At 34.7% G+C, this 21,856-nt stretch overlaps 1 protein-coding gene across 2 annotated transcripts in view; it reads right to left on the reverse strand.

Moving 5' to 3' along the window:
- Positions 1–4,636: 4,636 nt before the first annotated feature.
- LOC134855200 (equilibrative nucleobase transporter 1-like) overlaps positions 4,637–21,856 on the reverse strand; it is a 42,366-nt gene continuing 25,146 nt past the window's right edge. For both annotated transcript variants that reach the window (XM_063871644.1, XM_063871646.1), the window contains 2 exons: positions 20,817–20,940; positions 4,637–4,954 (listed from right to left, as the gene is read on the reverse strand). In XM_063871644.1, the coding sequence (XP_063727714.1) occupies positions 4,805–4,954; positions 20,817–20,940 (274 nt within the window). In that variant the 3' untranslated portion in view covers positions 4,637–4,804. The remainder of the gene's footprint in view (positions 4,955–20,816; positions 20,941–21,856) is intronic.

Below are 21,856 nucleotides of genomic sequence, written 5' to 3' on the forward strand. Positions count from 1 at the left end.
TCAAATTTCCCTTGACGTTTGCAATAAATCTGTTTTGAGCATAGCTGATTCCCTCTTTGCAGAGCTTTACAAATCATACAAACAGGAATCTTGGACACATGTCAACGGGCGCTCTGTCAAGTGGATTTCAGAGGTTCCATACTCATATGGAAGCGTTCGCCACCCGCCCAACAACTCTTGGTCACCACAGTTGTTGTTGTTAAAGACCTTGTTGGAGAAAGAACTCAAAGTTTCCTTCAAGAGTGTCCTCATCAACATTTATTGTTCCCTCGAAGAGGTAATATCACAAAATACCGTCATAACAATTAGATAACATAGAAAATGTACTTTGCCTATCAGTATTTTTAGGGAGTTGGATTTCACGCTGACAACGAACGTGGTATTCCTGATTATCCAACCATTGCCAGCGTATCCCTTGGAGCCACCCGACGCTTTGCAATGAAAAGAAACGGGACCACGCGCTCTGAAGTTTCTGTTTTGTTGCCACATGGTAGCGTTTTTACCATGCTCGGAGCTTGCCAGAAAGACTGGAAGCACAGCATCTTGAGAGGATCCACTGCACCCGATGGATCGTTTGAGAAATGGAATGGCGTCCGTTTAAATTTGACGTTCCGTAATCAGTTTGACGCTGAACGTTGAAGTTTTATGTCATTTTTATTACTTGCCGGTTTTTGAAGGTTGAATTTGAACTTGATTTCGTGGAATACTTAACTGATATCTTTACCTGATTGAAGTTTTGTTCATGAATACCAACATTGGTACATTTTTCAGATCTGTGTCATGTCTTTGCAAGTATTTTTTTTGTTTTTTGGATTTGTTTTTCGGATTGTTTTACTGCTACATACTGTCAATTCTGAGACTGCTTCACAATTTCTCAATATAATAAGACTAATAGCTTTTTTTCATTTTAGCTCTTTCGTGTAAGTATATGTGTAAGTACGATTTTTAGTTATTCCGGAGACCCATATGAGTCTACATGCCAATTTATACGATTGGCCGATTGCAACGACAGGAGGCGTTTTGCTACACATATAAACACAATCTTTTGTATTTTATTATAGCTATAGAAATTGATCTACAATGCGTAAGTACGACATTTAGTTCTACGATTGTTATTTCAGGTCCTTTGTCAATATTTCAGGCTCTTTGTCAATATAGCAAAATTTTGGTGTATATATGTGTTAGTAAGATTTTTAGTTCTACAACGTTTATTCAGGCTCTTTGTCGATATAGCAAAATATTGGTGTATACATGTGTTAGTACGATTTTAGCTCTAGAATTGTTATTTCAGGCTCTTCGTCATTATAGCAATATTTTAGCGTATACATGTGTTAGTACCATTTTTAGTTCTCGAACTGTTATTTTATGATCTATGTCAATATATCAAAATTTTAGTGTATACATGTGTTATTACGATTTTTAGTTCTCGAACTGTTATTTCATGATCTTTGTCAATATATCAAAATTTTATTGTATACATGTGTTAGTACCATTTTTAGTTCTCGAACTGTTATTCCATGATCTTTGTCAATATAGCAAAATTTTGGTGTATACATGTGTTAGTACGATTTTTAGCTCTAGAACTGTTATTCCATGATCTTTGTCAATATAGCAAAATTTTGGTGTATACATGTGTTCGTACGATTTTTAGCTCACGAACTGTTATTTCAGGCCCTTTGTCAGTATAGTAAAATTTTGGTGTATACATGTGTTAGTACGATTTTTAGTTCTAGAAGTGTTATTTTATGATCTTCGTTGATATATCAAAAATTTAACCTATACATGTGTTAGTACGATTTTTAGTTCTAGAACTGTTATTTCAGGCTCTTTCTCGATATAGCAAAATTTTGGTGTATACATGTATTAGTACGATTTTTTGTTCTAGAACTGTTATTCTTCAATTATTAGTTGTTCAAGTTGTTTGGTTTTTGCTTCAGTTTCTATGCCTTCGGTGTATTGCGCGTAGCGCCTATGTTCAAGTATAGCAGTGATCAGGCATCGAAGTGCGTTGTTTGTAACAAAGTGTTTAACATCAAAATCAGCCATCATAATACTGTGTATCGAGCCCAAGATGCAACTAATTCTCTGCCCGTTGATGATGGTAGCTCAAGAGAGAAACGCTGAAAATGTGATAAAGAGACAGTATCGCAGCAATGTTCCTTTTGCGTGGTGCTCTTTTAAATCATTGCAACCACAAGAAAAGTAACAAACCTGTATTGACAAAGCAAGCGCAAAGTTTTAGCATTGCTACTCTACTTTGTGGCTCATAAAGCCAAGCAGTGGTAAGCTTCATTAAGCTTGTGTCGTATAATGAACTCTCTTTTTTCCAACCCAAGTCGCAAAAATTAATGCGGCGCAAATATTGTTACGAGAAAAAGGTGTTTTTTTTTAAAGTGTTCATTTTGATCAACAACCAGCTGTTAAGTACAGCCAATTCCAATGATATTAACAAAGACTATGATATTAAAAAAAGCGCTTTAGCTTCAAGGTATCATGGATCTGTAGCGTAGAGGTAAGGAAGGAGAACATCAGCAAAATAAGAGGGTTCGAACCTTGGGCAGTTTTAGATATTTTTTGAACTTTTTCGTATACTAGTTCAAATGTGTCAGCTCTTTAAACTGAGGCATGTTAGTTGCTATTTTTTTTTCAAATTGACTGGTACTGTTAATGCGTCATGATTGGCCTGCGTCACTTTGCAACTATGTAGACTCATAATTGGGGTGCGTCACTTAAGAAGTTTTGTAGACTCGAAGTTATACTCATTCAGTTTTTCTCAGTAGCGCATATTTTTGCTTGTGTTTGTTTTTCCATAAACCAAAAAATTTGATTTTTTTTTCTAAATTTAGCTTCTGAATTTTTTTGTTGTGTTTGCAACTAAACACAAGTGAAAAAGACCTTGGTTACTCAAAGCACCAAAGGTTGGACGGTCTTTGCATTTACAATGCAAAGAAAACGACCTGAGTTCGGCTGTCTTTCACAATTGATATAACAAAAGTAACAAACTTTTATTTTTGGCAAAATTTTTTAATGGTGATTATTTTAAACTTTCGAATTTTCAAATTATCAGACATTGATCAAGGCATATATAAACACCCCATACAAAGGAAATAGGAATTTTCAGCGTTTTTAAAGAAAATAAAAGCCAATTTTATTGTATCCAGGACTACGTTATTCACAAAAAAAATTAAACTTTACGTGCAAAAAAAATTTTCGATAAAGGTTTGTTTGCGTACAAAATTCGATTTGCGGCTGAAAAAAAAAACAAAAAAATTATGGGCCAAATTTTCAAAATTACTTGGAAAACTTTTTGTGTCGCCATCAAAAAAAACGCCAGTCATACAATTTCCATATATGGGAATTGTATGATAAGCATTTTTTTCAAAAAACGAAAGCCTCGGTTTTTTTTACCAGACTGTTCTATTAGAATCAAACAGCCACAGAAATAAGTTTATATCTTTTTTCAACCAGTTTTAGAAATTGTATGAAAACTGTATGACAAGCATTTTTCCACACACTTGATGTATGGAATTGTATGATAACCATTTTCGGTGTATGAAGGTCAACCCGGGTGATGATTTTCGGCACCGTTGATCTATAATTTTTTTTGGGCCTCTTGTACATCGGCCTCTCTTGAACGCCCCTCTAAAGGGCACAACAGTGCCGAAAACAATTTTATTGTTCAACAGCGCCAAAAATTGGGTCTAGGACAACAGGCCGACGGGACATCAAGCCGAAGGGTTTTGAGGCCGAAACTTGAACTTTACAAGCACCTCAAAACAATATTTTTTCATCTGTAAAACGTTGTTTTTCAAAAATTTAGGCAAGTTTAGTCCATCAAATGCGTTATTCATGACAATGCACCACTTGGGATTGGCATCCATTAATATCATTAGCCGGTTTTTGAAATGCATAAATTATAAACATGAAAAACGCCTTCAACCGTGTTTTATGTTTCAACTTTCCTTAACATCATATGGAGGATTGAATTTAATGAAAATGCCAATAACTAGTGAAGAAAGATCCTGAAAATTCCGAAATTTTTCAATAAAATTTTCAAATTAATCATATTTCACAAGTTTATAAGAAAATATTCGGCTTGAAGTCCCTAATTTTACGATTCGGCTTGAAGTCCCGTCGGCTTGATTCCGGAACCCCCAAAAATCATCAATTTTCGGCACTGTTGAACATTTTTTCATTTTCGGCACTGTTGTACTTCGGCACAGTTGTACTGTCCCGAGCTGTTTGATGACAAAATCGGTCGAAATCTCAGTGCCGGCAAATGCTGCCTTCTGGGGATTGATTTTGAAACATTGTTATTATCAAGCAGATGTCTCATGTCTAGATTATCATCCCAGTCTTCGTAAAGTTTCCAACGTGAATTGATTGTTGGGTTCATTGCCACTTAACAAAACTTTAAGTGAATACAATTAGATAGATGAAAAATGACTCCATGACAATAGATCACACAAAAACTTGAAGAGTAAAATGGATGTAAAAAATAAGATTGAAAATAAGATGTTGAGACTCATTTCAAATTCGCTTCAAATAGTATCTTTTAAAAGAGCATGTGAGTTGGTGTTAGATAATTAGGACGACAGGCTATCAAGATGACAAGACATTAAGACGACAAATTATATGTAAAATGAGCAGTTCGAATTTAAGCGGTTTAAAATTCTCAGAATTAGAATAAGGAGAATTGTGTGTAGCATCGTCTTAAAGTCGTACCATCACAAACGATTGTCGTCCTAACGGCTGTCGTTTTTTTTGCCGGTCACCATGTGAATTCATATGTTAGTTAAATATATCAGGCGTATATGACCCGTTCGTCACTCTGAAGATGAGCCAATCTTCTCTGCTGCCATTTCTTCTTCTGCTTCCTGTGGAAATTGAGACAGAATAGATTCAATGGGTGGATAAAAGAGATCACTGCCAGCAGCACCAGGAACAGATGTACCTATAAAACACTTTCGTTTGTGCTCGAGGCGGTTGAAAACAGACCCTCAGGTTTAATAGCGTCCTCCCAATCTTTTTTGTCAATCGATGATTTCGCTTATTTTTGTTTTATATAAAATACCATTAGTTTAGATTGGAAACATTTCATTATTATCATTAACCTATACTGCAACAAGAAATAGCGTATCAGAAAAAAGAACCATGATTATTTATTTTTCAAAACATCCAAAAGAATTTGAAACAGGTTTTACTTGAAAAATGGAACTGACATTTTTGAAAATTCAAGGAGTAGTCAAGAAAAAAATAATTTTGTTTTTGTTGTGATTCGTATCTTATTTTGCATCTATTGTAAACCTTACTTATCCGAATTAGATAACAGGTCACTCTCATATGACCTTCACTTGCCATTCTCTCCGGAGGAGAGAATGATCTCTCACTTTTTTAATGTTTTAACTTCAGACTAATTCACTTTAATTCCTGTATTCTTTTCAATAGTTTTAAATTAGAATTAGCTACAACAAAGTAACTTTTTATCATGGCGCAGTCAAATAACGAATCTAACGTGAGAGGAATACCTTCATTCAAAACCATACTGTAGATCCCCCCATTCCCTGGGAAGTTTGGAGCGATCTGTTTCACTTAGCTATAATCGCTAAAGAAAATATAGACATCGAAAACTTACTAAATCCTTCGGAAAGACATCATCCTCAACCTCCCAAGTTGGAAAATCCGATGGACGGTGAAACAGATAACCAAAGACAGTCGAGAATGGACCGAAACGCCCAAGAAAAAAGACGCTACGATGAAGAGGAATCAGCCTCCATTAAATCTGAAACCAAGAAATTCAATGGAATGCGACTAGAAGAAGCAGATAAAAAACTACGATCTGTCTTGTACCTCGCATTGGGAAACGAGGGAAAAAGGATTTTCGGACAAAAACTTACAAAGGTGAAAATCTTGCAAACTTCTTTTAAAGAACTTTGGGACTTCCTAGCAATCGCCTTCGTAAGAAAGACAAACGTCACATTCGAACGACACAAACTGTTAAACTGAAAACAACCGTATAGAGAATCTTTAGAACAATTTTGGGGTGCCTTAGCAGAAATGGCTAAAATGTGCGACATAGCCGCAGGAGAAGAAGAGTGGATTAGAGATAATTTCATAAATAACATGAAAAACTACGATATCCAAAGGAACAAAGGAAACTTTTAACAGAAACACTTCCCCCACGAGAAGCACTAAACGTAGCACTCATCGATGAAGAGGGATTTTTAAATCACCTAAAACTTACAAACAACTTTAAATCCGACGGATCATCCGTACTTAAACCACACAGCCATTTCAACGTAAGAAGAGAGCCAACTCTCAATACAGAAAAAAGCAACACCTGTATGAAAAAAGGTCCCAAAAGGTCACCTAGCAGTTTGCGCAGCAAAGGACACTACCTGTACATCTTGTAAATATAAAGGTCACTTTACCAGACTTTGTAGATCTCGTCGTAAAAATGTAAACATTGTAAATAATCAAATTGTAGATAATACAGATTTTAATCCGTCGGATATTCCGGATGTAAATACAGGTCATGTAGATAGAGAATGTTGTGGCGTCATAAACGCACGGCCGGAATCTGGACAAAACGAAAACGACGATTATTCTGTATTAAATGTAACTACGATTTTTGACGACGACGGAAAAGAATTGAAGAAATTATTAAATTTTGACATCGGAAAAGAAAATCAAGCATTTCTAAATATACAAGTGGATTCAGCTAGCCCGGTCACTTTCCTCAAGAAAAACGTTTTACACGATTTGAAACTACGAGACCTCTACTTGAAAATCTATCCGGTGGACAAAGCAACCAAGTACTTTTACTGTGGATTCACTGACAACGCTATAAATATTTCTGGAAAGGTTATAATTCCGATCTTCTCAAACGGTTGGTCACAAAACGCTTGTCATTTCTTCTTGACCGAGGGACACGAGAAAAACATCCTAGGAAATGACAATCTGCCGAAAGTGGGGATAGAAGTCTCACAGAAGTACTTCCCGCATTTCCAGACTCGCAAGCAGTGTAAGTCAAAAAATTCTATCTCTCCATCAGACAAAGATAGGGAAATTCTAAACATATCAAAAACTTTTAAAAACTTATTCATTCGGATTGGAAAAATAAAAAACCAGATGAAAATCACTCATTTTCACGAACCCCTAAAACCAATCCAACTAAAAGGAAGACGAGTCTCCCTCCACTTACTGGATTCTGTTTAGATTTAGACAAAACTCAACAGACTAAAAGACGAGGGACATAATAAAAAACTAGAAAACTGTGTCGAAGATCGTTTTATCAGTCCAATACTCATTACTTGCAAAAAAGACAAATCTATCAAGTTAGCTCTGGATTCAAAGTTCGTAAATAAACAAATCAATCTACAGGAACAAATACCAAATGCCGAATATCCACAAACTGATAGACAATGTCGCGGCGCAAATTGCAAGTGATTCCGTTGGAGAAGTGTGGTTTACTAGTTTAGACATAAAAATGCATACAGACAACTTGCATTAGATAAATTTACCAGCGATCAAAGTAATTTCAGTATCGTCGGTGATGATATTACGGGTACATACCAATTTGTAACCGGCGTTTACTGACAAGGTGATATACCTAACGAATTTCAAAGAGTAATGGATTCAACGTTAGATTCTATCCCATTTAATAATTGTTACCCAGACGACATTTTAATTGCTTTCAAAGGAAGCTTTTTAGACCACAAGAACATTGTATTAAAAATTTTATCCACATTGGACAAATAATACTTCGCGGTCAAATGGTCAAAATGCAAATTCTTTCAAAAAGAAATCGAATGGCTGGGATCTCGAAAACAGGAATCATACCTATATTTGATAAATCGAAAGCAATAAAGGACTTACCTATTCCAAGGAATTTGGAAGAACTAAGATCATTTTTCGGATCTATGTTTCAGTACCTCAAGTTTTTCCCAAATTTAGCTTCCCTAGGAAGCTCACTTCGACCGCTACTTGATAAGAAATCGATTTTCCAATAGAACGACGACCATACGAAAGCGTTTGAGAAAATTAAACAAGAAATTGAAAATCTCAAAGAGAATACCCATGTCGACGTAAAACGCAACACTAGAGTAAAAACGGACGCATCACACGATGGTTTGGGAGCCTCCCTCGAAGAACTCCACGGGAAAGACTGGAAAACGATTTCTTTCGCCTCTCGTTTTTTAAACTCGCACGAGTCAAAACATTCTACAAATGAGCTCGAATTGTTAGGAGTCGTATGGGCCGTCGAACATTATAAAATTTACCTTTATGGATTGGAATTTGAAATAATCACTGACCACAAAGCTTTACTTTCTGCCCTCTCACCAAATCACGGAAAAAAAACATATCATAGTAGATTAACAAGATAGGTGGACAGATTTTTACCTTTTAATTTTACAATCATACATCTAGCAGGAAAGGATATGGGTTTCCCCGATCTTATTTCTAGGGTTCCATCTGGAAAAGCCCTCCCAATATCTCATTACGACGACGAATATATAAGATAAACAAATCAATTAATCCGTCGGAGAAACAAATAATTACCTGCTCAGCCATTGGTTCAAATCTGTAAAATTCTGATTACGCCAAATTACGTAATTACTTAATAGCGTCAGTACTAAAACTAATCAACTCGACTTTCCCAATTTGTTCATCTAAACACAATAGAACGGAATTTTGTACTTCAAATTGTATTCCAAAGGATTATTCAAACACAAACCCAATAATTATTTCTATGCCGCATTTTTTTACTTCTTAGTTCTTAATTGAAGATTGATTAACTCGACTGTAGATAAAAAAAATTGTAGATATCGTTAAAATGAATCATAAGAATATTGTAATTAATCCCCCTACTTCCGGTATTTAGTAGATTTAGATCTTCCTTCTTTTACCAGACCACGCTACTCTCGTCAAAAAATACCGAGAAAACTTGAAGTTGCCCGATCGTTCCTTGGACTTGAACATTCTCCTTAATGCCAAGCTGGTAGCTCTTTTTACTGAAGCTGATCCCATGTTGAACCCGATAGTCAAGGCACTTCAAAACAAAGTAGAGAAGATAAATGCCAATTCCCCTTACTTCAAACACTTCACCAGAGATTTACACGAATACACGAACGGGCGGTAAACTAGTTATACCTTTTACCCTGAGAAATGCTATGATGAAGACATGACACCCATCCAGGTAATTCGGAATGAAGTATTTGGCCCAATACATCTGGTGGCCCCATATTAACAGGCAAACTTATTTCATGGCATAAACTGCTCAGAAAGCACATCGGCGCGTAAGAATTTGAAAACTGTTATCCCAAATTCACAAACTAGTGAACTTCCTCCCTTATTAGAACCAAACGAAGAACTTAACTTAGACTTCGCCGGACCTTTGGATTCCTATTGGGGGTCAGATTTTCCAAATTTCTGTCGGCAAAAATTACTTCATCAACTTCTGCAAAAACAGTCATCGAATTTCTACAGGATTACATATTTTTACATGGTATACCGTATTCAATAAGGGTAGACCACGCGACTTGCTTTAAAAGCCATAATTTTAAATCATTCTGTGATTCGAAAAATATCAAAATAAAATTTTGTACAGTAGGTGACCATCGTTCCAACGGATTAGTCGAAAAATTGATACCCACTGTAAAAATTAAAATACTTGCTATATGACAAGAACATCAAAAGTGTACACTTCAAAACGCGGTTTCAAAAACTATCTGGAACTTACGATCATCATACCAATCTAAAATCAAATGTTCTCCATTTGAAATTCATTATAACAGAAAACCAAATACAATTTGGAAACAATTAGTTTCTGGTAAACCTTCCATTGGAATTTTAGACAGAGGGAAGTCCATCTTATATAAAGAACGGGCAGACAACTGGAACTCGGACGATAGACTCGAAGATGGATACAAGGACGACTTGGTAGCGAAAAAGAACCAAACACCAGTCGAAAAGGGCTACGACACTGACTATGCCTCATCCTCGAAAACCAAGACCGATAGAATACCTCTCCAAAGCCCCTTCAAAGGTAAAATACTTCGGAAAACAAGTGGTAACATCAACCGAGACTATTTCTATAAGGAACTAAACAAAAGAATTATAATTTTGTCTACATCGACAAAAAAAAATTTCGACGGAAAATTAATACGAAAAACGGATATTGCGATTCCTAAATCTATCTCGAATAAAATTAGACCTTTTAAAGGAAATATTTCATTCCCCAGTTTCCCTAATTCTAATGTTGAAGTAGATCAGAAGAAGGAGGGTTCGAGACGAAAACCCAAGCCGAGAAAGCCGCATCCAAAAACACGCAAGAAGTCGTCAACTCTCCAGGTTATCTCGCTTCATATGAATCCATGCTAATTCCTTTGGATATTTCGGATACTGGCGAATGGGAATGGATAGTGGGCCGTTTCCCTTGTAGAGACGTGGATAGAGAGCGTTTTATTTCCGACTCATGCAAAACTCATATTCCAAATGGAATTAGCCCTAACTCTAGTTTATTCAAAAATAACTTTAAATCTGAGGTTTTAGAGGACATCACTGCTCAAACGGAGACCAACTACTGAATGCCCAATAAGCATTATCCCCGCAAACCGAATCTCTACTACACTCGACCAGAGTGCTACACCACAGGTGGAGGAAGATTAAAACAACAAGCCACGGGAACTTCAGGAAACATCTAATCCAGCGGACACGGACACATTAACAGACTTCCCGGTTTACGAAATAGTAGATTCTGCTGACGATTGCACTCCAACTCCCTATTCTTCCAACGAACCTGGTAACGTTCCTTCTATCATTCGACGCACTAATCGGAATGTTGGACCACCAAAATTTTAAGGTCAAAGGTACTATATAGATGTTGTAGACTTCCCCCAAGAGACCTCTGGTTCTGCAGCTAACCCTATCGTATTAGAAATCGAAGACAACACCAATCATGAAGCAGACAAAACTCCGGCGGAATTAATCTTAATTGACTCGGTTTCACCATCTCCTGAACAAACTTCTACCTCTTCAACTGAATCGTTAAGAATGGCAGTGGATAATTTTGGAGAGGATTCAGAACTTGATAGTGAACTTTTCAATGCCGAACTCGAAAACTTTTTAAATGATTATGGAAATTGTAAACGATACTTTAGTACCTATTTCCAATTTTGAGTACTTTTCGTTTCACTTACCGGTGCTAAACTGCATTTTCCCCAATCTTAAAGTTGGAATACTTAGTTTGCTTAACCTTATTTTTACTTATTGATCCTTCGGATGGGTTAAACAGTATTTTGCTCTTTTTTTTCTCATTTGCCTTCTCAAATTCTTTCAGATTGCAGTTATTCAATTTTCCTGACCTCATACCACATCACCCATCAAATCTCGGCGATAATTTGTTTTTGTACATACTACTACATATCTGTCTTTCTAGCTCATATCCGTCGGATACCGGATAACCTCACCATTTTAATTACCTTTGCATTACTTAGCGTATCGTTGGTACATAGTTTAGTTTCAGTTGCTTACACACTCGTGTAAGAAAAATTTTCTTTCTCTGTCCCGAAAAAGGGGAGAAAGGACTCAGTTAATTCGTTTTATTTATTGGGCGCTAGTTAAATTTTTTCCTGCTTAGAGGAATGTTGTGATTCGTATCTTCTTCTGCATCTGTTGCAAACCTTACTTATCTTTTTTAGATACCAGGTCACTCTCATATGACCCTCACTTGCCATTCTCTCCGGCGGAGAGAGTGATCTCTCCTTTTTTAATGTTTTAACTTCAGACTAATTCACTTTAATTCCTGTACTCTTTTTAATAGTTTTAAATTAGAATTAGCTACAACAAAGTAACATTTCATCAGTTTTGATCTGTTGACGAGTTATTGGGATTAGTTAGACTCAATTAAGAATTTTTGATTCATTTTAAACCTCCGCCGAATCTAATGGAAGTTAATATATTGGGTTGATCCAAGGTAAAAAATGACTAGGTTAAAACTTGTTTAGATTTTTAGCAGAATTGATATGGTGCAATTTATTTTGCAAAACTCTGGCTCAAAATTTTACCCAAACATTGATAACTTTTGGCTTTTTTAGTCAACCAAAAATTAACCGAAATTACTAAATCAATCACTGACATACTTAAGTCAAAAAAAAGCTTTTTACATGGCTCAATAATTTTTATGCAGGGTAAATGAGCAAAACCTTGTAGAAATTAAATTGTTTTTGTTTGATCAACTATATAGATAAGATTCCCAATTTTTCTTTGTAAACGTATTTGAAAACTTTTGTCAAAAATTTTTTGAGATTATACCCTTCTTAAAATTGTTGCACTACGTATGAGGCTATCTTTGAGATAAATAAGTCCGTGGATTTTTATCAGTTTTCACCAGACAGCAACCCAAGTTGAGAAAAATGTGTTTTAAATGTCAAGTTTAATGGGTTTGTCTGGATAGCTTAAATCAGCACTGTATAACAAAAACGTATCATTGTTGAAGTTTTTTGGAAATCTCTAACGCTTTGTGAGAAACTTGTAATAATAACTCCTTTTATTGCTTCGACTTTCGAAAAAATGACGGAATGTTTGTGCTCGGGGGATGGTTTACTGTTCTCCAGACAAGTTTGACCTTTTAACTAGCCTTTTTTGACGAAGTTTTTTAATCATCCGAAACCTCTTGCTGCCCTGAGCTGTCCAGATTTAAAAAATTATATGTAGTTTACCTATTATTTTTTGTATTGTTTGGAGGGTTTAAAAATTGCTAATTTGGCACATTCGTGACAATTACGCGCGATATATTTTGCGCCATGCACGCGTAAGCATACGGGTTAAGCATACGGGTCAAGTTGATATGGGTTAAGCATACTTTTTGCACTTTGAAAAAAAAATAACGCAGAAAAAAATTATGAAAAAGTTCAATTTAAAAAAAAAAAAATCCTCTGTTTTTGTAGAGCCAACACTACTCCATAGAAGTGAAAAAAGTTAGGAAATTCAAAACTTCTCCTTGATACGAGCAGTCTTGTTCTTCGTACCTCATGAGAAAGGGGGAGTAACTTTGTGATCCTTTGTGTTTCAGTTATTTTTTTCTTTTTTTTTCCACGTAAAATCAGGTACCACAAATAAGCATCGAAATGAGTTGAGTGATATATCATAGCGAAAACTTTCAGTCGTGATTCGAATGACATTAAACAGTTTTCAAGAAGTTGTTCCAGTATCGAGAAAAAAACTGGTTTACATTTTTTAATTTTTAGTCTCGGGCGAATAATGCGAGCGAGCAACTTACAAATGCTTAATTACAAATAATATAAGCCATGAAAACCTAATTTGATTCGGTTAGAGTTGTTTTTAGCACAATTTAAGAATTTAAAAAACCTCACGGATGTAAAAAGAACTGTGTTTTTTAACTATGGTCTGAACGTACTGTTTCACTTGCATTGGATCAATCTTGGATTTTCCTGCTTATTTTCCGGCATAATTTTTTCTAAGTTAACCAGAAAATTCGAATTTAGAAGAGAGTCTAACTAACTAAGTGACTGAATTGGATCAATTTTGCTACAAATGCGTTAGTTTGCATGATTTCACAGTTTTTAAGCCGTTAAGCCGTTTTCATTTTGAGGAAAGAATCAACGAAAATCTCGATGAAACGTTTTCAATTTTGCTCAGTATCTTTTTAGAGAGTAGGAAAGTAAAAATTTGTCCGCTAGTGTATGAAATGTATAATTTGGTATAGAGGATTCAACGAGTAAACGATTTCATTTTCTCTTAATTTCTTATAACCTAGTCTCAGAGTCGAGGTACTCCAAGAGACAGATCTAGGGAAACAGCCTTGACTATTTGGGACAGCAATGATGACGAGTACTTCATGAGTGTAATACACATGAAAACACAGGTCACTTTTGCGCCAACTGCTTTTGATTTTCTATATAAATGATTATTTTTTGAAAAACCCCTTTAGAGAAAGTTGAATATGCCGTGTGAAACATTTCAAACGAGAAATTTGCTTTATTCAGTGCGCAAATTTCCTCAAGTTATGTAAACAAATAACTCACACCGTTAGAAAAACTATTAGAAAGGTTGAAAACCGGCCTTTTCAGACCCGGGGTGAACTGGCAATTGCTTAAAATCAAAATTTGAGACTTTCAGTGATTTTAATTCAGATATTTTGCTGTCGGTCGATGTAAAGTTTTTTATTTGCTTTTAATTAAATAATTTAGTTTAATAATTTTTTTTATTATTTCTTAAAATATTGCCGTTAAGAAAAGGTAAACTTGGCGATATTGAAAATGCAAAGCAATTTTTTGAGAAGCCAAAAAGTCTTTAAATGACTGCTTATGACAAACTTATCAGCTGGTTCTGATAAATAGCAACAGAGTGATGACCTGTCTATAACTTCAGTTCTAAAAACTTTTGCGCGAAGACAACGTATAACATAATCTATGTTTTATTGTTCCGACTTTCGATACAAAAGTAACGGAATATTTGTGCTCGGGGTGGGTTTTTTTTTCTTCAGACAAATTTCGACTTTTTAACTAGCCATTTTTGACGGATTTTTTTTATATCATTCGAAAGGTATTGTTGTCCTGAGCTCAAATTTGAAAAGATATTTTGCGTGTAATTGTTTTTCGTAAAGTTATGGAGGTTTAAAGATTGCCATTTCGGCCAATTTGGGACAATTAACGCGCGATATATTTCGCGCTATTAACGCGTAAGCGTAGAGTTAATCCGTCTTAGAAATCATTCCAAATTGGTTTAACGAAGCTTATTTGTCATAATTGATTTGTTACAATTAGCAAAATCTATCCTTTTGTACTTTGTATGGCGTGTAGGGGGATGATTAAAAAAAATTCAAATTTTTGAAAAAAAAATTTCATTTTGTTTTATTACTTTTAATTTTTTAATGATAATACTGCTCCATAAACCTTAATGGGCAGTCGGAACATTAAGGGCTTCGCCCTGATACGAGCAGTTTTTTCTGACTTTCTAATGGAACCTACTTTAGTACCTTGATTCAGTACTTATTTAAAGTCAATAAAATAACCAAAATTGAAAGATACGCCATACATTATACCTTTTTCTTTGGATTAAAATTAAGTTTCCCTGATTCATGTCGGGCATAACTTTTTCTCAAGCTTAACCGAAACTTCAAATTTTGAAAGGAATCAAACGTAAACTAATGGCTGAAGTGTGAACAAATTCGCTTCAAAAGCGTTATTGTTCCGACTTTCGATACGAAAGTAACGGAATATTTGTTCTCGGGGTGTGTTTTTTTTTCTTCAGACAAATTTCGACTTTTTAATTAGCCATTTTTGACGGAATTTTTAAATATCATTCAAAAAGTGTTCTTAACCTGTGATCAAATTTGAGAAGATATTTCACCTGTAGTTATTTTTGTAAAGTTATGGGGGTTTTAAGATTGCCATTTTGGACAATTTGGGACAATTAACGCACGATATATTTCGCGCTATTAACGCGTAAGCGGAGAGTTATTTCGTCTTAAAATCGTTCCAAATTGGTTGAAAGAAGCTTATTTGCCATTATTGATTTGTTGCAAGGAGCTAAATCTATCTTTTTGTACTTTAAATGGCGTGTGGGGTGATGATTTTCATCAAAACAAAAATCAAATTTTAGAAAAAAATATCATTTTATTTCATTACATTTAATTTTTGAATGTTATTACTGCTCCATAAAACCTTAAAAGGCAGTCGGAACATCAGGGCTTCGCCCTGATACGAGCAGTCTTGTTTTGTATGATTTCAACTTCTCTTCAGCCATTTTATTTTGAGGATAAAAGCAATGAAAATCCTGATGATTCATTTTAAATTTCGCTCCGTAAAGAAAGGCCACATCTAGAAATTGAATCTTTATTCATTTGAAAAAGTGTAGGTTAAATCTAAAAAAAACATGGCAACGTAAGTTTGAAATTATTTCAAAACATTATCCTTTCATTACTACAAACGAGTGCATTGTAAAATTCTCCCTAGTTTTGTTGTATGCGCCACGTCTGAAGTTTCTAAAGATGACTCATGCTTTCAAATTTTATTGTTTTTTTTCTACTGCAGCACATTCAACATTGTGCAACATCACGTTCAAGAAAAAAAACTTTTGAGGCTTCAAAGGTATAATCAATTCAGCAAACCTTCAAGTCATGAGTCATTTTCCGAGAGATCAATTAGATATTTAGATTGAACAAGACTGCTGGTATATCAGGGCTAGGCGTGTTTTAACATTGCAAAATCGCAATTTAAAAAACCCTCTAGCTTCACAAAAAATGATCACAGAGCAAAATGAGCAGCGCTGAATAGTCGCTTTTACTTGCCGCGTTTAAACAAATTGTTTTGCTTCGAATTTCTCAATTCTTTCTTTACGTGTGAAATTTCTTTACTACTAATTTCAAACTTATGTATTTAACTGAGAGTTCCTTTAACATGGGATCACGTTTTGAGAAAGATATGTATTCCTCGATGCTGGAAAAGATTTCCGACACCAATGTGAGACAGATTTTCGATAAATTATTGACGGATCTGGGCAAAAAAGATGAGATTATTCTAGATCTTGAGAACTAAGTGGATGATTTGGAGCAAAGAGTATCTGCACAGAAAAGGTATTCTTCTAAGGATTGCCTAATTTTGGAGAACCTGCCAATAGTAAACAATCAGGTACCGTTGTCACATCAGGTATGCAATTTTTTGGCCCAATTTCTTCAGTATAAAACTAGCCCGAGTAATTTTAAAGCCTGTCACTTGCTTGGAACGTGGAAAAATATCAATTATCCCCCAGCTGTGATAGTTAAAGTTTTATATTTTGGGGGAAAAAGTGAAATCTACAACAGAAAATCTTGGTTGGCTAACATTCGAAACCCGAATAACAACAAACAAATTTTTCTCAAGGAAAGGCTTCCACCGGCAGACCGTCTACTCAAACAGTACGCTGATGATTTGGGTCTTGTAAATACCAGTCAGAATTGTCAGGTTAAAATGTTTAAAATGGACGACAGAGGAATTTACAAATCTTTTCCCGTTAGTTCGAAAAAGACGATTGATGATATGAAACACTTAGCGACTAAGAAATCTGACAAATTTCAGTCGAAAACTGGAAAATCTACGGAAAATTATAGTGTATCTGATTATGAAAGAAATACGACACCAATCAGAGCAAATAAAATTCAATGGGCGGAGAATATTAAATCTATTCTGAAGCGATTACGTGACTCCCCAAAAAAAGAAGGAGAAAAATTATTGGAGCAATTATGCAAAAACAGAAAAACTCTTTCAGAATATGTTGTAAATCCCTACGAGGAAGGTTCATAGTTATTCATACATTCTTGCATGCTCTATGGGGTTGGGATTGATGAAGCATACAAGAATGTTTGAGCGTGGCTTGCAAGTCAGCGCCTAATTTTTTCTGTTTCTTATTTTTGTTGATAAATGAGTAAATTATATTATCGAGAACTCCTAGATGGGAGACAAGTGGGCGTATTAAATAGCAGTTTTCTTTTTTTCTTGATAATTAGATCTTTGCGATGTCATCATGATGAGTTAAAAATTCTTATTGACGACTTTGAGGTTAAGCCACCAATAATAGCCCTTTGCGAGACATGGCTAACGGACAATGATCCCTTATCAATTTATTCAGTTGAAGGCTACCAACCTATAATAACTACTAACAGAAAAGGTACTCGCGGAGGTGGTTGTGCATTTTTCGTTAGATCGGATTTAAAGGTGTCAAAATTGCCATTGGAATCAGATCTTGAGTTTCTAGCTATATCTGTTAAAAATGAGAAACATTCGAAAAATTTTATTGTTTTGTATAGAAAACCATCTTCTGCACTAAACGACTTTTATGAAAAGCAAGAATCTTTCCTGGATACGGTGGCTACTTGGAAAAACCAAACAATAAAATGTGGTGATTTTAACATAGATTCACTTGATGTTTCAATCACTAGTGAGAATTTTTTGACATTAATGAACTCACATGGGTTTCTCCAACGCAACTTTGAACCCACACGTGTTACATCTTCAAGTCAGTCTTGTATTGACTATATTTTTACCAATTCTTGTTTGAACAAAATAAATACTTTAAAAACTGTAATCAGTGACCATTACTCAATTTTACTTGAAATTGATGACTTTAAAAGTAAAAATGACAATAAAACACAGAGCCTTTTCCGAAACATAAATCCATTGAAAATTGACAAAAACCTGATGGATTTCCTTTTCTTACTACATGAAAAACTCAATAAAATGCAAAGTTCACTAAACGCTGATGAGCAGATAACTTACATTGTAAACAGCTTAACACGTATTTTAGATAAATTTTGCCCATTATCTCAGGTGAATAATAAAGCAAAACCAACTTGGATTACTCAGGATATTAAAAAGCAAATGCAAAAGAGAAACATGTTCTACAAAAAATGGATAATTGATCCAACTCCGACAAATTTAGAGAAATATAAATTGTCCCGAAATTTAACCACATCGCTAATAAGAAATTCGAAACTAAAATTTTTCCAACAAAAAATCGAAAAATCGAAAAACAATAAAAGTATTTTTCAGGCACATAACGATTTCATACAAAGCAAAACATCTGCCAAAATAGAAGTTGAAGCTGATGTCTTCAATCAGTTTTTCGCACAAATTGGTAATAAATTAAGTGGTAAAAAAGTCAATCATAAAATTGCCTTAAGGCATGTTAAATCTGTAACTAATTCAATATTTTCAGAAAATAACAACAAAAGAAGTTTTTGATACAATTATTCTTATTAAAAATAAGGGGTCTTCAGGTCCGGATGGTATAAGTAATCAAATTTTAAAACTCTCGTCGACGGTTATTAGCGAACCTTTGTCAAAGTTATTTAATCAATGTATAAAGCAAGGAACGTTCCCGAATGCACTAAAAATTGCAAAGGTGCTTCCGTTTTATAAAGATGGTAATTGTCAACTACCAGAAAGCTATAGACCAATAAGTTTACTCAATTCGATAAGCAAGGTTTTTGAAAAGATCATTTTTGGCAAAATGTATAAGTTTCTAAGAAAATATCGAATTCTCACACCAGAGAAATACGGATTTCAACCTAAAAAAAGTTGCGCTGATGCTTTATTAGAATTTACCGAGTTCATTCGAGAAGTTATTGATAAACGCTGTTACGGTGAAACATTTTTCATCGATTTTCAAAAAGCTTTTGATAAAATAAACCATGAGCTACTTATTCTTAAGTTAGATAAGTATGGAATAAGGGGTAAACGGAACAAACTTATCCGGAGTTATTTAACTGATCGCAAACAATATAATGCTTTTGACCAAAAAGAATCTCGAATAGATTTTAAAAGTATTTAACATGTGGCGTTCCGCAGGGTTCTGTTTTAGGACCTCTGTTGTTTCTAATCTTTATTAATGATCTTCCGATTGTTTGTAATACAATTAAACCAGTTTTATATGCAGATGATACAACTTTATGTTATTCAAGTACAATAAGGACAAATAAATTTGAAAACGAAATGAAAAATATTGAAAAATGGGTTGATTGTAATGGCCTGACAATCAACTGTAAAAAGAGCGTTTTTATGAGTTTCGGTAAAAATGTTGAAATGATCAATGTATTTGGAGATAATTTTCAATCGAACTACCAATTGCCTGTTAAATATTTGGGATTAAAAATTGACAATAAACTGAGTTTTAAGCAACATATATGTGGCATTGTTAAAAAGTTATCAACTTTCTGTGGAATAGTTTACAAATGTCGTGAAGTTTTTCCGAAAGCAAGTCTTCTGTTGTTCTACAGAGCATATGCTCAATCCGTAATTCAATATGGTACTCTTATTTATGACAAGACATATAAAACTCATCTCGATTCAATTTTAAAACTACAAAAACGCATCACGCGGGCTATATTCTTCAAACGCAAATTTGAACCAATAACGCAATATATGAGTGAAAACAAAATTTATTCAGTCTTTAATATGTTTCTGAAGTCTCTCTTCAAAGAATTATTTGAAATTTTAAGATGCCCCGATAAGAATAGTTTTTTGAGTTTATCGAGCCTAGAAAGGCTTCCTCACACCCGTAGCAAGACTAAAAAACAAATTACAAATATAGCATTTAAAATCAAACGCCATGAAATTCTCTCTTAAACGTAAGCTAGCAATAGCATATAATTTTGTTTTTCAGAATAATTTACTTCCAAAAGATTTTTTCGAATTAAATAAATCAGAACTGAACCGTTTTAAGGAATCTTTTTTCCATAATTATATTTTTGATAATTAATTCTTACACAAACTGCTCTTTAATTGATGCCCACTCTGGAGACTTTATGTCTCTGCTCTTTAAGTTCTCGAGGTGTCCCACTCGATGAGATGAAATTCTCTTTGGGTCACCCTCCATGCCTTATAATAGTATTCATTACTGTTGTAATGTAGATGGTAAATTAAAATTATTATTCTGAAAATGTCTTTTCCAAGTTGGGCTTCGAATAACAATGTTTTTCAGATTCAAAACTTTTCCCTCAAAATTGCTTCAAAAAGTCAAAAATTAGCCAAATAAAAATTTCATCCCAAGTATAAATATTCGCTTTCTTCAAAAATCGGGATGATAACTAATAAATAGATTCTACTTACATTTTTTAGCGTGCTTAATCAGTTTTAATTACAAACAAAATGGGGTCAAACTTTCCCATTCAATTTTCCCATGATTCAGTTGGTGCATTGCCCATAAGTATGGAGTTAAAAACTAAAAACTAAAAAATGTAAAATATGAAATTTTAATTGAGATTTGATTCTAAACAAAAAAGATATTTAGATAAGCTAGACGGCGACTTTTCTCACCAAAAATGGATCGCCAGCCAGTTTGTCTCTGACGAAATTCTGCAAGAAGTACTGGCCAAACACAGTGAATGAAGATATCAGCACTTCCGCGCCCACCAATTTGCCAAAGAACTTAGTGGGAAATCTAAAAAATTCATTGATTATTTTGTGAATGAAAACACAGCCAATATTTAGTAATTATAACTGGTAAATAGTAATCGTATTATTCAATTTTTTTATACTTGCTAGCAGGGGCGGATCTAGGATTTTCTCGAGGGGGGGCGGATTTTCAAAAATGTTTCAAAAATTTTGACGACCTTTTTTTTAGGTCGACCAAATTGACTTTCCGAGCTCTCCTCAAACATTAAAAAGACTATGTTTTGCTCAATTTTTATTCGCCGCAGGCAAAATTTTGAAAAACAGCTCAAAAAAGCCATTTATTGGCAATTTTTAAAAATGTTGACAAAAAATCGTTTTTTTTGGCGCGCGCTCCCCTTCAAAATTAGTATATATTGGCGCCAAAGGCGCGCTTAGAAAAACTTTAGGGTCGGTCGGTTAAAAAATGAATTTCTTAAAAGTACCAAAGGGGGGACCCTTCGGGTCGGCAGAGGGTCGAATCCCTGAGGGTGGAGGCTTCCGCCCAACCCCCCCCCCCCCTAAATCCGCCCCAGCTCGTTAGAATAGCACTTGTAACTTGCGACAGTGGCGTGCGTAAGGAGGCTCCCTAATTTAGGACTCCAAAATTTTGCAAAAGGGCCCATTTTAGGGTACTCTTTAACGACAGCCGTTTCTGACACACCCGATCTCAAAACTAAAATGTCTTTGGCACCAACTCTTACTAATTTTGACAAAAAAGCACATTCCAAATTCGCAATCTTGCTGCCATTTTTCTTACAAAAACAGCATGCAATGCGTAACAGTTTTTCAAATATGGCCATTCTAGGGTTTTTGCAGAACCAAAAAAAGACTCGTAGCCTTGCTAAAACGAGAACCGGTGAAATTTTTTCGGATTTAGTTCTAATTAAATTATTTGAGTTAAATTCAATTTTCATCTGAAATGC

This window comes from Symsagittifera roscoffensis, chromosome 10 (assembly GCF_963678635.1).
Source record: "Symsagittifera roscoffensis chromosome 10, txSymRosc1.1, whole genome shotgun sequence".
Lineage (NCBI taxonomy): Eukaryota > Metazoa > Xenacoelomorpha > Acoela > Convolutidae > Symsagittifera > Symsagittifera roscoffensis.